General features: G+C 37.4%; 1 protein-coding gene across 7 annotated transcripts in view; it reads left to right on the top strand.

The window, feature by feature from the left end:
- Nucleotides 1–20644, top strand: part of LOC134156620 (transcription initiation factor TFIID subunit 4-like) — a 149818-nt gene that overhangs the window by 45207 nt on the left and 83967 nt on the right. For 4 of the 7 annotated variants that reach the window (XM_062604850.1, XM_062604849.1, XM_062604848.1 and 1 more), the window contains 2 exons: nt 16262–16392; nt 18326–18451. In XM_062604850.1, coding sequence (XP_062460834.1) covers nt 16262–16392; nt 18326–18451 — 257 coding nt within the window. Of the gene's footprint in view, nt 1–2196; nt 2297–2959; nt 3347–9203; nt 10053–16261; nt 16393–16615; nt 16697–18325; nt 18452–20644 lie in introns of those variants that run through there. The other 3 variants (XM_062604854.1, XR_009961976.1, XM_062604855.1) reach the window with 3 other exon arrangements.

Here is a 20644-nt window from a genome sequence, read left to right as displayed (position 1 = left end):
TTCCTCTGGTTTGTACCAACCTTGTGAAAATAGAAACTTTTTTGGCTCAGGAATTACTTTGTTACAGCATTGTTTCTCAGAGCAGGTAAGAATTAGGATGCATTGTATTTTATATTTAGTATTCAATAGTAGTGAAAGGTAGCAGGACATAGGGAAGAATGGGATAAAAACTGAACACATTTTATATTGCCTGCTACTAAATCCATGGAAAAGGGAACAGCTATGTTATGTATTTTTCTGAGAAGTCTGTTGACTGGGATTTGGTGGTCTCTAGAACACCCAGTAGTGGTTTCAAAAAGCTTGCTTTATGTTTTGTGATCAACCACGTGTGATATTCTCACAACCTCAGAATCTGTAGCAGTTTATTAATTCCCACAGCTTTTGTTTTATTTCTGATTATTTTTTTTTTCTACAATCGATGATGCCATTTTGCTTTTATTGGCTATCCTGGAAATGTCAGAACTTGTGGAGAATCTTAACCATAAATTAGCTGTCTTAATGCAGTGATAATGAAACTCAAGTTAGGCATACTGTATTCATTGGCCTAGCTTGTTTTTTTTTCTCTCCGTTCACTTTCAGTGTTCTTCACCCTATTTTTCCTACTTAATTTTTTTTATCGTTACAGAGCACTGGCTAAATAGAATAATTGCAAATGTGAAATTCTTAAGAAATGTGGGACTGGCTTGACCATACTGAATACATTTTAACTGTCCATCTTGTATTTTCCAAATTCTTTTTACCTAAATATGTATGAAAAAATGTATTGGAGGATCATCAATTATATTTTTGGTTTACATTCATTTGGAATTATTTTTACACCTCCATTAGGAAATATTTTTTTCTGTTGCATGATTTTATGAAATACTGTATTTATGTCTGGTTTCTAGCCTTGTTGTAAATTTCCTTTGGAAAAATGTTGTTACATTGACAATATAGCATACACCTGCAACATTTCCTGTCACAAAATTAGTACTAGATTCTCTTGCTTCATCCAAATAGAGTTAGGCAAGAACACATATAGTGGTGCAGGCCAGTTATTAGGAAGCTTGAAAATGTGCAGATGAATCCAAATCCTGCTAGTCAGTTGTTAAAAGGCCTACAGTCTTTCTTGAAACAGTTTCAGAGAAGCTTGGCTTGTAAGAATTAAGCCACTGTCTCTGTTAACATAGCAGTTGTAGGGTTAGGCTCAACATAATTTATAGCTTTACATGTGATATATTTTTTTAAGTCAGTCTGAAATATTGATAATTGTTCTGCCTTCCTTCTTTCTTCTGTCATAATTGAATTGCATGTCTGCTGTAAAAATGCATGTTAAAATATAAGAAAATAGCTTATGCTTTTTCTGTATTCTGGAATGTATTGAATCTGCTATGTGGCATCACAGTGGCAGCCCAGTTGTATGCATGCATGTGTATATATTGTAAATAAATAAATTGGATACTCTAGAGGATATTTAATGTTGCTAAACCATCTAAGAATTGGTTGGGATATCATTCATGGAACCAGGCCAGTAGATTTCAGAGCTTCTATTTAAAGCATTTGTTACTAGTTTAATAAGAGTTATTCTGTCACCCTGCTTCATCTGTTTGTCAACAGTTGTGCTTATGTTTGAATGAGATGAAACTGCACTATTGATGATTGCTCTTTCATATACAGAGAAATTCTAACATGAAAGCACACTTCTCTGGTTTACTTTAGAGAGTTTTATAGCTGCTTACATTACAGCTGTGGGTTCTGAAATTCTGAGCTATTGTATTTACTGTGACTGTAACCTTTTGTTTTCACTGCACTTTTTGTTGATGTGACTTGGTCATTTTTATTGTTGACTTTTAACTTTTTATCCATGAGTTGATTTGTCTTCAATCTGAAACATTCTTTTAAGATCAGTTTTTCTACCAGCATCTTTCTATCAGGGTGATCTCCTTAAATGCTTGTGGACATAACTCTTGATTGTGTTTGGAGATAGTTCTAACATGTACTTGTTCATAAGCCTAGCATTTTGAAATTGTACACTGCCCTAATGACCCGCATGCCTGTGGCAGGGGGTTGGAGCTAGATGATCTCAAGGTCCTTTCCAACCCTATCTGTTCTATGATTCTGTGATTCTGTCTTAGTATCAGCAGCAGTATTGCCAAATAAACATAACCAGTAAGTATTTCAGCAGAATGTTAAACTGTATTGTTCTTTCTTTAATAGGTCCATGATCAGACTTCCTGTTTTACACGATGTCCCAACATGTGTTGGAATGATAACTTCAGTACCACCTGAGAGCTTGGAGTCTGCCTTTCTGTGAAAGGTAGGGCAGCTTCTGTTCAATATTTTTTGTGTATTTCTAAGGTTTTCTTTTTACTAATCTTACTGGTTCTGCAACACTACAGAATCAGAGTTATGCATTTAGCAGTATCACCTTTAAGTGGCAGAACTGGTGTTATTTCATCAAACAGTAATTTCTCAAATTAAATGTAGATCTGTTCAGAATATGATTATTTATGAAAATGAAGCTGTTTCAGGCATCATTTTCAAAGGTTTCACTCCAGTTGAACTGACAGCGCGAACGTAGTACTTGTTCCCAGAAATATTTGGAGAGTTCAGGTTTTGTTTTCACCATAATACCTTGCTTCTGTTTTATGAATGTAGTGGAAGAGCCTTCTTGAAAAGGTCTTGCTATTTCTGGAAGGTAGTTCCGGCCTTCAGGGCCTACCAAAATATGTTGCCCAGCCTCAAAATAAGTTTGTATCTGGGAATTGAATGGCTCAAAGATCTTGGGCTCTCTGCAAAGGAGAGCAAAATTAAGATCATCATTCTGTGGAGATGCATTCTCTACCAGTTTAATTTATAAAGTCCATCTCATAAAGAGATTTCTGGTAATACATATTGGATGTAAAATAAGAACAATAAAAAGAAAACCTTAGAGAACCATTTAATATTGTAATAAAGCTGACTTACCTTATCCCTATAGGCAAACTCCATGCTCTAGAGGTGGTGCTAATGTCCCTAACTCTCAACACATGTTGGAACATCTTTGTGGAGTAGGAAGTCATTGATCAGTGAGCAGCATCTTCAAGGATCATTTAAAGGGGAAAAGTAAAAGGTAATATATTCTGAAGTGTATTGAAATGATTGTTCATTATGTTTATTTGGCAATCCTGCTGCTCATACTAAGGTCGTAATGTTTTAATTTCTTGCATTTATTAAAAGTACTGAAAACCTCATAAACTTCACTTTAGTTGTTCCTTCCCATGAGTTTGAATTGCATTTGTTAGCCTCCTTCATGTTGCTGAGTCTACTGCATATAAAGTCCAGATTCTACTGTAACTCACTGCCAATTTGACTGGGTTTTTTGGGCTTTTTTTTTCAGTGGTTATAACATGGAGAGGGTTTGTGTGTGGTTTAACCAGTTTTGCAGTGTCCAGTTGTAAAACTGGTACAAATACATTCCACTGGTAATGAAAGGGTATTTGGTTTTGAGAAGTAGCTGTAACACCGAAGGTTGTGCTAGATGAGGTGCCACAATCTGTTCTTGTACAATAATTCCGATGTGCAACTTCAGTGTCAACTATTGTAAACTACAGCTATGTATTTTAACAAAATCAAATGACCATGTCTGATCTGAATAAATTTTATAGTGGAAGATGATCCAGCAATGCACAGGTTTGGTGTTAATGAATGTGGCACAATTTCCTGATCTTGACAATTTTTCTTCTAATCATGGACATACAGAGGTGAAGATGCTGATGTTTTGAAATTCAGGTTAAGGTCTTTGGTCTACTGTTCTGGTATCCTTCATAATTTCCTTTCTGGCTGACACCTCCATAAGGTGACCCTCATGTTGAGGGTTATCGTCTGCCTGTCATTAGGCTTGTAGTGGACAATATCTTACCAATAGGACTTCTATAGTGACAGAGAGGCAGTTTCTCTGGGAGGGAAGAGGGAGGAAAGTCTGCATTGTTTGCAGAAGTTGCTAGAAAAGAGCAGCAGCGTACAGGCAGATTCATATACTTGGTATTTTTTTTAATCCTCATGTGGATGTGCTTGAGAGTGTGTTCTGTTACTGTGACGACTGTGCTACAGGATGCTGACATTTGTGCCTACACGCATGTTTGTCATCTCTGACATTCTTACGACAGTTCTCCATCTTGGTCTCACCTGACATTCTTTCATAATCGTAGGCTTTGTACTTAAGCCTGAGGTCCTGTAATGACTTAGTGTCTTCTGATCTTGGGTTTAGCCCAAGAAGTACATTCTTCTAGCCTGCATGAGAACAGGTAAGAACTAAATCCCCAGATAAGAACTTCGCTGTTGCTTTCATAAGGACTCTTAACTTGCATCATTGCCATATTAGTTCTTTCTGATCTGGTCCCTCTAACAATCTCTTTTGATTTGGCTCTGTAGTGAGTACCCAAACAAAAGTGCACTGAAGCATGTACTATTATTCATAAAAACAGAGAACATATTTTCCAGTTCTGTACAGTAACTCTGTGTTTATTCTTGAATGTCTTTGGAGACACTTATTATATTGTATTATATTTTTGTATGGGGAAAACTAAGATTAAAAAAAAAAATCCTATTACTGTAATTTGTATATTCTCATTTGACTTGTTGAGTCCTGCACCTATTACAGTTCTTATCCCTCCTCTGTCTTTTACATTTTACATTTTCTTCACATTGTACAGGTGGTGCAGCACAGGTTACTGGGCTCATAGGGTAGGATCTGAATGTATTTCCCAAAGGTTCTTTGACATTCAGTTGCTCCTTTTTAATAACTTCATCACCTTCCCGGTTTTTTAGGATATATATGTGCAATTGAACAAAAGTAATCTTAAAGAGGAGTTGTTAAAGGAGAAGGAATTAAACATCAAAATTAAGGATGTTTCCTTAGTGCATTGAGATCCTGAATTTGGAGAAACTAGGTAATATACGGTTTAGTTACAGAAAAAAATAGGGAACAGTAGTAATAGCTTCTCTTCCTTCAGAGTTTACATTTTTTCTGTCCTCTCTGATGAGATGTAAGGCTTCCTTGCTATCTGAATATCAAGCATTCTCTTCTAGATGCACTGTTTATACGTTCACACTTTCATTATTTGTGGCAACTCCTTCCATTTTCTAGGCTTCCACATACCTGTACATAATGTTGTTTGGTGAACAGCTTGGTTCTGTTTCAGAAAAAACACCTAGGGATAATAAAAGGACTCTTTAGGGATGATTAATAGCTGCCTTTCAGCTGCTTAATTATCTGGGTTAGAGACAGAATTTTGGAAACTGGATTGTCTGGTTACATATATTTTAAGTCAGACCTCTTCTCAAATTAGTTCTTTTTGCCAAAAAGTATGAATTATGTGTGGGTTTCCCCGACTTACCCACCTTGTTGAGAATTCTTAGCAAAGTGAAAGCTTTTACTTAATTTTTTTCCTTTTTTCTTTTTTTTTTGGTCATTCTTGCATGCCTTACATCAAAAAAAAAAAGCCATTAATTGTATAAGTAGGGTTAAGTAGGATTCTTGAGAAGTTCTTTTTCTACTTGGTGAATATTTTTTTTCCTGCCTCAGATCCCACCAACTTGCATAAGAGCTCTGAATTGACACAGAAAACAAGGGCAGACATTTGGCCTGCGTTATACATAGATTTTGCATGGGTCTAACTATTTCTCTGGTTCTCTTGTGTTAAAATAATTACACTGGTATGTATGACCCCCATTTTTCTGGTTTCCCCTGTGCAAGAATTAGGGATACAAAATTAAATTAGAAGGTAAAGCTTAAAAAAAAACAGGGTGGGTTGTTTTTTTGTTTTTGTTTTTTTTTTTTGCCAGGAGAGTAGTGAAGTTATGGGACTCTGTTTTAAGATGTTGCAGGTTCAAAACTTCTCTTGAAAAATTGATAGGAGGTAAATTCCATCCTGACCTAATAGAGAGGATAGATAAGATCCTCTAACCTAGGAGCGTCCTAGGCAATATATTGTCACACAATTATCACTGCACACTTTTTTTAATAGTCTTCCAGCAGCATTTCCTCTTCTGCTGTAAGAGAAGGGATGAGAAACTGTATTATCCCCTGTATAACTTCTTATACAATACTATAATTCATAACTATTTATTGTAGTTGTAGTTAGTGGTAAGTTAATCCACTATAGTACCGAAAACAAGCTTTATGAGTGGTTTTGTACCAGTGTGTTCATACTACAAAGTTTGAGCCTTGGTTAAACCTTCCTTCACTAGAATAATTTAGTTAGCGTTTTGTGTGGAGGGAGAAGGAGAAGAGAGTATTAAAATCTATGTAACATTTATTAAGATTTTTTATTCCTTTAGGTTACATTCCAGTTGTATATCTGGTTATCTTTTTTTCTGCTCCGTTTTGCACTGAAAATTGTAATGTATTTTGAGGATTTTAATCTCTAAGTTTGGGATTTCTTAATTGATTTTTAAAAAGCAGCTGATTTTTCACCAGTTTCTTAATTTCACAAAATGTTTCCTGGGGAATTGTCTCAAGGTGGTTGTTCTGAAGCATAGAACAAATACTACACCCAGCAAGTTAGAATTCTCAAGAAGACCTCCCACTTTTATGCAGATGCTGGCTCATGAGGGTAGTTTTTATCCTATGAGAGGAGAAATCATAGAATGGTTTGGGTTGGAAAGAACCTTAAGATCATCAAGTTCCAACCCCCCTGCCATGGGCAGTGGCACCTCATGCTAAACCATGACAACCAAGGCTTTGTCCAACCTGGCCTTGAGCATTTACCACTTCTTCAAGCGACGTGTTCTGGTGACCCACCACTCTCACAGTTCAGTGTTCTTTTACAAACAAGATTACTGAAGTAATTCATGTTGGGTCTTCTGTTATTTTGTAAATTACAATTACATGGTGATAAGTCATTTTCTTTTAACAAAGTCAATTTATTACCTATGAATGTGAACTGGTAATGTTGAAAAGTTTTACAAAAACTTTCCCATCCCAGTTTGGGGCTGATTTGGAGCTATGGAATATATCTTGGCCTTGTGCCCCTCACAGAGGGGTGCTGAGTTTTACCTGCTAGAGGAAATCATTTACCAAATCTTGAATCACTTGGCACTGATTCTCTCTAGTTTGGCAGGAAATAATCTGTATCTTGTGGCTTCCCTAAATGCACTCCAGGTTATAGGTTCCTCAGAGATGCCTGTGCAAATGAGTTCATTTGGATTAACTGTTTTTGTGAAGAGAGCAACTAAAGTTTTATGGTTTCTCCTTTCTTCATTCTGTCTTCCAGCACCAGACAGGCTTAACGGTATAGCAAGTCAACATTTATTTAATTATTTATGCATTCAGCTAGAAAGACTTAAAGTGAAGCTTTTAGTTAAAGGACTGAAAACAGAAGCATCCCCTGATCTGTAGCTTAATATTTAAGGTGGGGCTTTCCCTTTGATAACAGTATGAAAGCTATATGGGAGATTTACCCTGTTCTTAAGTAGCACCTGACTAGGTTGTGGCAAGTTCAGTAATTACCATTTGTGGCTCCCCAGGATCTCAAGAGCTCTTCGTACTAGAGTTGTTCTGCCTTTGTGCCTCATCAGCCTGATAGTTAAATGCTGTTGCTCAGTTTAGAACTATTAATGCAACAGTTTTAGACAAAGTACCTATAGTTTATGTTGGTTTCATGACCTGCTTTCTGTAGAGACCACGTATGGTGTGTCATAGGACATAGAAATACCTAGTTTCTAACTAGAAATAGAAATTTCTAGTTTTAGGTGTACTGCTCTCTCCCCCATATTTTTTCAGCTGTTAGTATCCAGAAGTTCCTGTGTAGTGTAAGTCTTGAACAGTGACTACTTAGCTGATCACATGTTTGACTGCATCTAATTTTAGAGATTAAGATGTTTTGAATATCTCACTGCTGACAACTACAGCAGATCTGTAAAATCATTAGTTGCCCTTATGCTGCAAGTCCTGTAAAACTCTGCTGGTTCTGTTGGGATTAAAAGAGGAACAGGGCTCAAGCCTACAGTTGGAAATGCAATCCAAGACACAGCCTAGTACTTTCTGTGCTGTAGATATGACCATGTGCATCTTCATTGCATTATTCTACATCTGATGTCATTGAGGTTAAATAGAAGTTTAAACAAATCATGTCCCAGATTCATGAACTTTCCTGATTTGTTTCTGTTATGTAGTATGCAAGCCATCTGTAATAGCAGATGAGGTCTAGAACTCAGAAATCTGGTTCCAGTTGCACTTTGGGCCAGTATTTCATGCATAGAACTACAGCATGCAAGAAGTTCTTTAAGAAATTGCTCCTTTTTTTAAGATGATGGTAGACAGTGCTTTCTCCATTTCTGCCTGACCTGTGATTAGGGCAAATAGAGACTAATTATGCATTCTTCCAATGTTTCTGTTGAAGGACAAGACAAATTCAAGCCCTAAATACATGCTGTTTAACTGTTTAAAACCAGTTCTTCAGGGTTTTTCTGTTTTAAGTGTAAACGTAAAGACATTTTATATACAGGCACTCAATAATTTATCACATCAATAATCAGTCAGACCTGATGTTTTACAAATAATTTTTTTATCTTTGATCTCAATCCTGTCAGTCAGTATAAATTATTAAAGTAACTTTTTGATTCTTTGAAAGCCTATCTGCAAAGATGGTATTTTTCTTCTGCTTCTCAAATAGGGCAGTACTCTTCTTACAATTTATTTCAGTTTGTTTGATCAATAAAATATAATTAAACTTTTAAAGTGCAGCAAAGCATGTACCTTTCAGGTATCTAAGCAGATGATAGCACTCTCAGAATTTTCACTTCTTGGGACCTAAAAGTTTTCAATGACAAGGTTTAGGTGCTTTTATGTTTGTATAAAACAATCTTGTGCTAGTGACACATATGCCAATATCGGAATAATATTGCTGAATGTTTTTTCCCCTCAAGGTTTTTGGAACTTACATAAAAGTTCTAAATTTATAGAAACTCTGTTGCAATATCTCAAACTTTTAACTAGACTATAGTTTATTTGTAGCAAAAAAACCCTCCAAAACTTACACTTCCTTTGCATGTCATGTTGTATACTGTAGATCTTTATTAAATGCTGATTGAACCATGGTTTGCTATTAAAGTCTCCAAACATGTAATTAAGAATTATTATGTAGGTAGGCTTTATCTTGTTGTTCTGCAAGTATTTGGCAGATTAGAAATTTGCTTAGTTTGGGGGTATTGATTTGTTATACTTCATGTTTCTCATATAGGATAGTGTGACTCAACTGACTTGCTTTTTTTGTTGATTTTGATGCCTCTGATGTGTTGAAACTGAGTCACGCCACGAAGAATTGAAGTGTTCATGCAAACAGTCATCAATTCTTGATGGTCTTGTACAGCTCTGGTGGAGTGGAGATCTGGCGAGAACACTTAAATGAAGAATGTGACCTTAGTTATGTCTTTAAAAATATAAAACCTCAAATTCATGTGGAGAGAATGGTGAAAATTATTGCTTGGAGCATTGCTTTGCTCTGGCTTAATTTTTATTTTTATCCTTGATGATGTTTTTATCATAGCTCTAGGGAAAGTTCAGAATTGTATTGCTAAAGCAATTTTAAGAACTTGAAGCATATACTTGTTATCAAAAATGTCTAAATTTAACAAATGTGTTATTTATAAGCAAGAACTTTTTCAAGTTACACATGTTTTTATGTTTTACTTTCAAGTGTATGGCTCCTGTTTTAAATGAAGAATTTTGGTCTTAAAACTACAAATAAAGAGGGCCACATTACTGAACTTAAAGCACGTTAAGAAGGTCACCTGAAAGTCAGAAAAAAGTTCAACTTTTATTAACCAAAGACAGATTGTAGCAGTTTCTTGGTAGAACTAAGGTGGGAGGTTTTTTTATTTAATCCTAATTTTCTCCTAGGGTTTTATGTTTCTGTATATATGTAAGTGCAAATATTATGACTTACTATTGCATTGGTCAGATGGTGCAATTAAGACTGGAATCCAGAATGCTAGGACCTAAATAAAAATACCTGTGGATGAAGCCACTGTCTAGTGACCTGGTTAGAAAGATGAATAATATATTGAAGATATTTGTGGTTTGTGATGCAATTAAGTGTAGATAGTATTATATATATGTATATACCTTCCTAAAACTGTATTTTTATAGAATCATAGAATAATTAGGGTTGGAAAGGACCTTAAGATCATCTAGTTCCAACCCCCCTGCTGTGGGCAGGGACACCTTATGCTAAATCATATCACCCAAGGCCTCGTCCAGCCTGGTCTTGAACACTGCCAAGGATGGAGCATTCACAGCCTCCCTGGGCAACCCATTCCAGTGCCTCACCACCCTAACAGGAAAGAATTTCCTTCTTATATCCAATCTAAACTTCCCCTGTTTAAGTTTTAACCCATTACCCCTTGTCCTGTCACTACAGTCTCTAATGAAGAGTCCCTCTCCAGCATCCCTATGGGCCCCCTTCAGATACTGGAAGGCTGCTATGAGGTCTCCACGCAGCCTTATCTTCTCCAGGCTGAGCAGCCCCAACTTCCTCAGCTTGTCTTCATACGGGAGGTGCTCCAGTCCCCTGATCATCCTCGTGGCCTCCTCTGGACTTGTTCCACCAGTTCCATGTCCTTTTTATGTTGAGGACACCAGAACTGCACACAATACTCCAGGTGAGGTCTCACGAGAGCAGAGGAGAGGGGCAGGATCACCTCCTTCGACCTGCTGGTCACGCTCCTTTTGATGCAGCCCAGGATACGGTTGGCTTTCTGGGCTGCAAGCGCACACTGAAGCCGGCTCGTTCATTTTCTCATCTCATCTGTTTTTTATTTGCTACATACCTGTAGAATCCCTTCCTGTTATCTTTAATACCTCTAGCCAAGTTTAATTCTAACTGGGCCTTAGCTTTCCTAACCTGGTCCCTAGCTTCCCAGACAACATCCCTGTATTCTTCCCATGCCACCTGTCCTTGCTTCCACTTTTCATAAGCCTCTTTTTTCAATTGAATTTTCCTCAGGAGCTACTTATCCATCCAAGGAGGTCTCCTGGCCCTCCTGCTGCACGTCCTTCTAGTTGGGATGCAACACTCCTGAGCTTGTAGCAGGTGATCCTTGAATATCAGCCAACAGTCTTGGGCCCCCCTGCCCTCTAGGGCTGTATCCCATGGAACCTTACTAAGCAGGTTCCTGAAGAGGCCAAAGTCTGCTCCCTTGACGTCCAGGGCAGTGAGCTTGCTGCACGCTCTTCTCACCGTCTGAGGATCTCAAACTTGACCATCTCGTGATCGCTGCATCCAAGGCTGCCCTGGAGCGTCGCATTTCCAACCAGCCCTTCCCTGTTGGTGAGCACGAGGTCAAGCATGGCACCTCTCCTTGTTGGCTCCTCTATTACTTGCAGCTGGAAGTTGTCTTCCACACAATCGAGGAACCTCCTGGATTGCTTGTGCTGGGCCATATCGTCCTTCCAGCAGATGTCAGGGTGGTTGAAGTCCCCCGTGAGAACAAGGGCCTGTGAGCTTGAGGCTTTTCCTATCTGTCTGTAGAGTGCTTCATCCGCAGGTTCTCCTTGATCAGGCGCTCTGTAACAGATCCCCACTGTAATGTCTCCCATAGCTATATTCCCTTTAACCCTGACCCACAAACTCTCTGTTATCTGCTCACCTGTACCCAGACAGAGTTCCATACTCTCCAGCCTATCCCTAACACAAAGGGCAACTCCCCCTCCCCACCTGCCAGGCCTGTCTTTTCTAAAGAGCCTGTAACCTTCCATTCCAACACTCCAGTCATAGGAGCCATCCCACCATGTTTCTGTGATGCCTGTTATATCATACCCCTGTAGATGTGCACACATCTCTAATTCCTCTTGTAGTTTTAAGAATATATATTTATATTATATATAATATATATGTAATATATAATATAAAACTATATATTTTTATATATTTATCATCATCATCAGGCTAGGGAAACTTGCGAAGGGAAGCCTTTCTTCCATGTCACTTGATGATATTAAAACTGTGAAAAGCAGTTACACACATTAGAAGAATAGCTCAGGAATTTCCTAGTTAGAGATCAGCATTATTTTCCTTTGATGGCAGACAGAATTCCAGTGTGCTTTTTATGAATGTGATTAAACTAAGGAGGAAATGCAGCAGCAGAGAAAACAAAAGCCAAGAAACAACCCAAGTCTGTAATACAGAAGTATCTAGAAGGTAGTGGTTTCAGCCCTTTACATAGATTCAGTTTCTGCTTGGCATTTTCTCTGAGTAGAACAAAGCAAAAGATGACGATCTGTAAACAGTGGTATGAGAACTTCTCTTAGGTCAGTGGATCAGTAAAAGGGGCATGCATGATTGTTTATGAAAGTAGGCCAGCCTTCCCAAGCATAGATGAGATTGGTAATTTGCCCATCCTTGCCCCAAATACAATTCAGCTATTGAAGTAGGATGCCAAATCGTCATGTAGTATGCAGCTTTGGAATGCACCCTGCTTCTGACACCTTATGCTAACAGGGTTTTAACTAATGTTATTTATAGCAGGGAAGAGGTGATGATGCTTCCACACATGATAAATGTTGTGCATGACCAGCTGACTTTTTAAAAAAGTATCTTTTTGGTTTTTTTTGTAGTCTGACTTCTTGACACTAATTCATTTTTTGGGGGAAATTTGTTTTGTATTCTTTCTTCCTTAGCCTGTTTTCCAAAGAAAACTGGCTTTAAATGATTGAACATTCTATTCATCTGCCTTCTCTATCCCTTCAGGTAACTTTTGAATCAGCAGCTAGATTGCTGCTCTGTGTGTCACAGTTGAGGGGGAAATGGACCTTTTTCTTTGTTTTGCTTGGCTGCCAATCAGTGCTGTTGTACAGACTACTCAGGCTGTCCTCAGGCTGAGCAGGCTGTGCCCAGCTAGCAAGCTGGACAAATATGTGCTAGGAGGCATGCCAGGGGGTGATCCTAGATGTACGAGGGAGCTGGGGCATTGTGCAGTAAGGAGCATAGGAGGAAACTGGAGCTATGCAGGAGGACAGGAATCGCTGAGTCGCTCAGGTTGGAAGAGAACTTGAGTGGTCATCTAGCCCAACCTTTTGCTCTAAGCAAATGTTAAATACAGCCAAGGTTGCTTAGGGCATTGTCTGTCTGAGTCTTAAAAACTTGGAAGGTATGAGAGTCTACAACTTTTTTGTGCAAAGTGTGCCAGTACTTCATCGTCTTCAGAATGAGGAATGCTTCTCCGTATGAAGTCAGAACTTATACTGTTTCAGTTTATGAATTTATTTCTTTCAGGGATCCTCAATAAAGAGTCTGGCTCAATCTTCTCAATGACCTCTCCCTCAAGACTTCTCTGGGCTAAAGAACCCTCAGATCATCCTCATATAAGTCATATGCTCCAACCCCATAACTGTCTTGGTGACTTCTGGGGATTTAAGTGTTTTCAAGGCTTGTACAGGGTGACCCAAAATTGATCGCAGTATTCTAGATGTGGGCTGAGTTTAAAGGAATAATTTGTTCCCTTGATGTACTGGTTACTGTTGACCTACCATTTTGCTGTGGATACATATTACTGTGATGTTAGTCTTCACTGTTGCCAGGATGCACTGTTGAATCCTGGTTAGCCTGTTGACCACCAGACTCTCATGTGCTTTCCATTAGTGCTGCGGCTCTGATAGGAAGCTCATAGCCCATATTGTGGCATAGAGTTAATTCCTTTGCATTTGTCCTCCTAGAATTTCATGACGTTCCAATTTGCTGCTCATCAGGTCCTTCTGACCAGCATCGCTCAGTGTGGTGCCAGTTGCAGACTTGATAGGGGTGCTTCGTGTCTTCCCCCTCCAGGTTCCTGAGACACATATAAAAAAGGAAAAGTCCCAGCACACACTCCTGAGGGACTACATTTATAACTGGCCTCTGGGTAGTTTTCTGAACTTTAAAATACTGTGTTGAGGGGTTTCAGGAGTAGAAAGTTACTGGGATATTGAAGAGGCTGATGATAAGGATATAGGACAAGAATCTTTAGGAACGAGACATCTCGGAGAATAGTCCTTTGATTATGGGTGAATTTCTAATGAGCTGAATAAGCGACAAACCATATGATGGTTGAATTTACTTAGAACAAAAGTCTTTAAAATTAGGAAAACCTTTATTGTGGAAAGCCTAAAGTGGTGATAGTTCGATTGTGTTCAGTTTGGTAGCTGTAGTTACACCACTGAAATTCAAAGAATCATTATTTTAACAATTACTTATTCATACCCTTACCTGGAATACTCAGCAGAGTATTTCATCTCAAACCTGTTTTCTGGATACTAGTTAATTAAATTTCCCTTCTTACTTGCGTTTTACCTTTCAGACTAGGGCTTTTTGTTTGATAGCTTTGCTTACACATCTTTGCAGAATACAATGGTGCATGCTCAAGTAGGCCTTGATATTGCAAGTCTGACTTGCACAAATAGCTTGTACCAATATGAATAGTCTTACCAACTTCAAGGACTAAATTTGCATGAGTAACAGTTGCAGCGCGGGGATCTGAATGTATACGTCTGCTTTCCATTACACGTTCAGCTCTCAGCAACTTCAGCGGAGTTCTATCTATTACAGGAGACAAATTGGGCGCCAAGAAAGATGTAATTTCTTTCCACGATAAAGCGGAAATCAGTTAAAAAGCGTATGTGCATATTGCTAAAATCCTTCAGGTAACATGTACAGTGTGGAGTCGGTGGTGGCTTAAGTTAGCTGAAGAGATAATTTCCTTAATAACCCTTTGAAGTTGTTAATATCGGAATTACATGGCATAGGGCGCTGGGAAGCGCAGGAATGGCGTGCTGTAGTGATGCAGTAAAGCACGCACTGAAGCAGACACCGCGGATCAGAAGATGAAGGGGAGACGGGCGAGGGAGGGCCGCGGTATCCATGACCGCGCCAGGCTGCCGGCGTTACCTCAGCGGGGCCGCCGCAGCGCCCCCATCCGGCGGTGTCTGCGGCCGCCGCCCCGCCCCGCCCCGCCCCGTTGATGGAGCGGCCGCAGCCCGGCGCTGACAGAAGCCCAGGGTGATGGTGAACGCTGCCAGCTCGCCTCAGATCACATCATGGAAATAACAGACGTGTACATCCCCGTAAGATCGCTGCTCACTTGTTCGCCCTCATTTTTTAGACGTGTGACGGTTTCTTGCTCTTGAATTTGGCCACAAAATGCCTTGCAAAACAAATCCTCGTTCTTAAGCCTCTCAGGTTTGTATGAGCTTCGGGAACCCTCCCGCACACCAGGATTACTTCTGTAATTAGCCACTCAGGAAACGTGTTCCACAATATTCTCAAACGAATTTCCTGTGCTGTTTTGTACGTACCAAAAGCATATTCACAAGTGTTTTTAAAAGCCTTGTGGAAAAGTGATTCAGTGTCATCAGAGTGTTAACCCCCCTGCGGTGGGTCAAGTCCAAGAATCCATACAAAATGCAACTGCTGATTTTTTTTAATATGTATTATATATATATATATATGCATGTTTGTGTGTGGACACAGAGTTTTTTATCCAGAATACTGTCCCACTGGCAGTACTTACATCTGTGTCCTTGTAGGAGTATAGCTTAGATTAATATCTACAAATTTATATCCAATATTCAGGAATTATTTTGATGCATTTAGGAATTCTTGTGGGTTACCCATAATCCTGTTTCCATAGCTCAGGTGTTTTCTTAATATATTAGTACATTAGACTGTAGAGTTTGCTTTTCAGATAAACTTAGCACAAAATACCAAATATCTAAACTACAAATACGACTTTTAGCAGTGTTTGAGGGACAATTGGTGTTTCTTAATAACTGTTGTTAATATGGCTTTATTTGTTTGTATTTAATTAATAGGTTTTTTCCCTAAACTGTTTTTATTATCACTAGCATGCCAGTAGTGTAGGCTAAAGTACATAAGCAACAGTATGCTTTGGGCTGCAGCCTCATCTCATTGACACTGAAATTAATGTGCACTATTGCTTCTGAAAATAAAGGAATTGCTTTGTCTTTTGTAGAACAACAAATTGTTTATGCTTTATTTTAATATACGAGGATAAGGTTCGATAAAATTTCTTATGCTTAAATTTCTAAGTGGTTAAAAAAAAAAAAGCTCTGATATCTCTTTCAAACTTTGAAATGCAGTCACACCTCTTTTCAAGGGGTCATGAATGTATCACCAAAGCCATATAAATACACTGCTGTGGAGTTTTCTGTTCAGGAATATGAAGTTGTGACTTTACGTTCTTTAGAAGGTGTCTTTTTTTTTTATGGCGGGTAAGCTAATTCTCTTTTGGTTTCTTTTTGGTTTAGCTAAAAAACTTGGAATTACTGATGTGCCAGCTGAAGTGGTTACTTTTATTTCCCATGCAACACAAAACAGATTAAAAACAATGATAGAAAAAGTAACAATGATAACCCAGCACCGGATGGAATCGTACAAAGTAAGTGTACAAAGAAAGGTATTCTGTATGTTGCAGAATGATGCAGTGTGATTTTCATAACATACAGTAGATGTTTTGTGTCATTCTCTGTGCAAAGTGTGTTTTAAAGGCAGGTTTGTCCATCTCAGCAAATAGAAGGTGGTGTGGGATGATAGCACTGTTTGCCAGATCTGTCTTCCTTCTGTAGGAATTACATTTTCATCTTCTCTGCTAAAGTGTCTAGCATGGAGCATCTGTTAAGCTATTTCTGTTCATAGATTGTGACTAAGATTGTTGATTCTTGATGTCTCCTTTTCAGACCAAGGTATCCTTCAATTGGATAAAAACTGTTTCAATATAAAGGAATCTATGATAAATTTACATATCCTTGTCTGTGACAAATATTAATTTTTACAAAAGCTACCAATCTGTCTTAAACCAGCAAATAAATTTCAGTTGCAAGTTCTGCACTGTAATTAAACCATCATGCTCTGTTTAAAAGGAACATTTCAAGATAAAATGCTACCTTATCCCATTGTTAGTGATTGAATTCTTAAAGAAAATTAGAATTATTTAGATATATTAAACCAGAGAGGAATTTTAAGTAATACTCTGCAAACCAGCTTGAAATTCAAATAAAGCAAACATCTTTATTGATAAATTTGAAATATCCTAAATAAGATGCTAATAGCTGTTAAACTGGTGTAAAAGCAAGATTACAATAACTATTGACACACTATGGTCAAACACTAAGCTGTGTTTAGATTTCTTCAGCATATATATATATACAGTGAGTAGCTCTGGTTTGGGGCTCTTTTGCTTGAGGGATTTGTTTGTTTGCTTGTTTGGTTTTAACCTTGAGTGAAAGCCTGGGCAAAAAAGTTTGGACTGTACCTATGCCCACCAGTTTCCCAAACCTGAATCACAGTTAGACTAATTACATGTGGCATTTTTGAGAAAAATTAACTAGGATCTATGACTAGAATTAACATTACTGTGATAGAAAAATAGATTCAAAAAACCCCGAAGTCCACTATGCCTGTGTGCACTTACATCTTTCCTTTCAGTTGAGAAATACATTCTACTACATTGGATTAAAAGTAAGTCTCTGTTTCTCCCCAGTATTCTTCTTCAGCTTCAGCAGTGTTAAATCCTTCTTTCCTTCTCCCTAGGATGGCATCTGAGAAAAAAAACACTTTGCTTAGTCTGTGCTAAGCCAAAGATGCATTTAAAGGTTCTTAGGGGGAAACCAGAGTGTTGTCTCCAGTTTTCATTGTCTTCTGTATATTTCTTGGTTAATGGTTTTCTTTGATTCATAACATTACAGTCAGAAAGGAGAATTTTAAGCAGATTAATACGATGGAAGCAATGTGAATAACTTATTATTCTGACTGACATTCTGAGTGTTCACCCTGTTCATTGTCATAAATTCTTACTGTTTGTTGGGTCCTAGGAAAGCTTCCATGCTCTTAGTTGTCATAAAGTTACTCTATTTTTAATAGTAATTGGAGGCTTATTTTCAACTGAATTTTTAGCTTTAATGCTTTTATTTTTTTAATGCTGCATCTTGATCATGTCTGTTACTAGTTCAAGACAAGTACATATACAGGTACTCTGTATTGTACAAATACCAGGCTTATACACTATAACTAGGATTGTTCAGTAATAAAGTTGAGCATCCTGAAGATTTTTAATTAGTGTTTGCTTTAACTCTTTGATGTCTCTCTTGCTGATAAATCAATCCTTTTTTTTTCAGTTTGCTTAAATATTAATTAAATTTAGCTGCATTATTAACCACAGGCTGGTTGCATTCCCCTGAGCTTACAAAAATTGGTAATTCATTTTTTTTTATTGTTAGTACAATGGGAAGATTTTAAGTTATAGTACCTATAGTCTTCTTTAAATGCGTAGTCTCAATTAAAACATTTTATAAGACACTAGTTTTATTTTACAGGATGATGAGTGGTATGAACAATCTACAGATGTCCGATCACAGTTAAAGTTTTTTGAACAGTTGGAGCGTTTAGAAAAGCAAAGGAAGGATGAACAGGAGAGGGAAATCTTGTTGAAGGCTGCCAAGGTATCTGTTTTGCTCTATTTTTTTTAAACTACTAAGCAATTCATAGACTTCAAACAATTATTTAATTTCATTAAATCTGTTTCATAAATACTTTTTTTTTTCTTATAACAAAAAGATGTTGTGACATTACAACTTAAATTCAGTAAGTCATGCTATCTTATCTGATGACTACAGACCTATCTACCTGGAACTCTCCTGCATTTTTCAAGATACAGCTCTGAATTTGAGGAGTTCTTGGGAATATAGGAGGCAATGGCTAACATTTTCAGAATAACATGGTGAAATAATTTTCAGAATTGCCTTTGAAATTTAATAGATGCCAGGGTTTCTGTGTCATTTGAAAATCCTAGGCTGCACTTCTGGTATTTAAACGCAATCAGTAAATTCTTACAGATTTTTTTTTTTTTTTTTTTAGGCTTCTTACTTCCTGAGTTACTACATTTCTCTTATTTTAAAAAAGTTTTATTCATTTATTTATTTTAATTTAAATACTGTGTGTCGCTCTTGGTGTTCTTCCTCTGTATAAGTGCATTATTTTATTGATCCATACCTGTCTTCAGTTAGCTATCAGTTCTTCTGGACTTGTTCCTTTTTAACTTTAATTCCAAAGGCTGAATTTTTAAACTAGGATAACACTCTTTCAGGAGCATACAGGTATAGATAAAACCTCCTGTTTGTAGCTGAAAATTTAATTATATATATCATATCAAAGTGCAAATAAGTTTATCCTTTAGTTATCTCAGTTTTAATTGCATTTTCATTGAATTATTTATTGTATATTCTGAAGATATAATACAGAACAAGTTAACACTCAGTGGTAAGATTTAGCATCCTGATTTTGTGCCACTGATGTTCATAAATTAAGGTATTTAAAAAAAAAATCAACAAAAATACCTGGAAAAATAACCTACCTTTTCTTATGTCAGAAATTTGTTTCTCAGCGTAGCTGCTTTAATCTGTCCCATTTTCACTCTTAAATTGTGACTGTTCACATTGTTAAATATTCCACAAACCTCTACGTAATGTATATACTCTTTAAATGTTTAGACTGAAAAAGATAAGTAATGCTTATTAAAAAAAAAAGTATTTATTTTTTATCCCATTTCCTTAATTCAGTGAACACATCTTGATGACTCATGTTTTCTGTGTATCTTGCTGCTTGTTTGTTATGTTGGTTGTGGTTTTTTAAGGACATTGAGGAAAATACAGTAGCTTGTAATCCTTCAAAACATTTTCCCTGACTTCATGAAGCCTTATATATGCTGATCTCAGGTTGGGTGAGATGACCTCTCCTGTTGTCCCTTCCAACCTTAATGACTTCATGATTTGATAATCTTTGTGAGTTGTTTCTTTCTTTCAGTCTTGAATAATCTCCTGTGAAGTCAAAATTTAGGAAATAAGTACATGATCAACATGTTTGATTACTATAGATAACAGAGCAAACCAAAGAATTCTACAACAAGCAAATATAATAATATCCTATTTGAAGAAATTTTATTAATGAATTCATAAATCAATTTTATAACCAGAAAGTGATAAGAGGCAGCTTGGCGTAACTACGTGGTGTACTGGAAAAATATCTGAAGGTGTTAAATAACCAAAACTAAACCACAAAGTAGCCATGGAAGAGCAATGCTGATTGATCAGTATGAATGTTCAGAAAGAGAAGCTGGAGGTATTGTGAACCTTTTGGGAGGTGCTTATGCTGTTGTGATCTAAGTGAAAATGCTTATTTGGAACTGAATTTACGTTGATAGTGTCTTCTTTCTGGATTGTTCAGCTGGCTCTCAGCCATTCTGTTCTGAAGGATTGACAACCTATTGCAGCACTTATGTAGGACGTAGTTTGGCAAAATATGGTCAGATTACAACCTTAATTTGAAATAATAGATTTTTCATTATTTCCTTTGAATCTAGGGTGCTGCTCAAACTTAAGACCACCCGTGCAATAATATCAGTAACTATTGAGACCTTTATTCTGAATTTCTGTGTACTAATTCCTTACTCAGGATTTAGAATTTTCTGTCTTTTATAAACTTGCCTAGTAGTGTAAGGAGATAGACGTCTTTGTGGAAAGAATGCAGTAATTGTAATGACACAGGTATTACCTGAACACAGTTAAAATCTGCCCCAGCTGTCCTGGCAATCGAGATAAAGATCAGTAACCATTTCATGTCTGTTTGTGGGTGGTGGT

The sequence above is a fragment of the Pezoporus occidentalis genome, unplaced genomic scaffold (assembly GCF_034315485.1).
Source record: "Pezoporus occidentalis ecotype Australia unplaced genomic scaffold, CSIRO_AGI_Poc_V1 ctg89, whole genome shotgun sequence".
NCBI lineage: Eukaryota > Metazoa > Chordata > Aves > Psittaciformes > Psittacidae > Pezoporus > Pezoporus occidentalis.
Note: the sequence above shows the minus strand (reverse complement) of the source record. Positions and strands in the feature narration are given on the sequence as shown.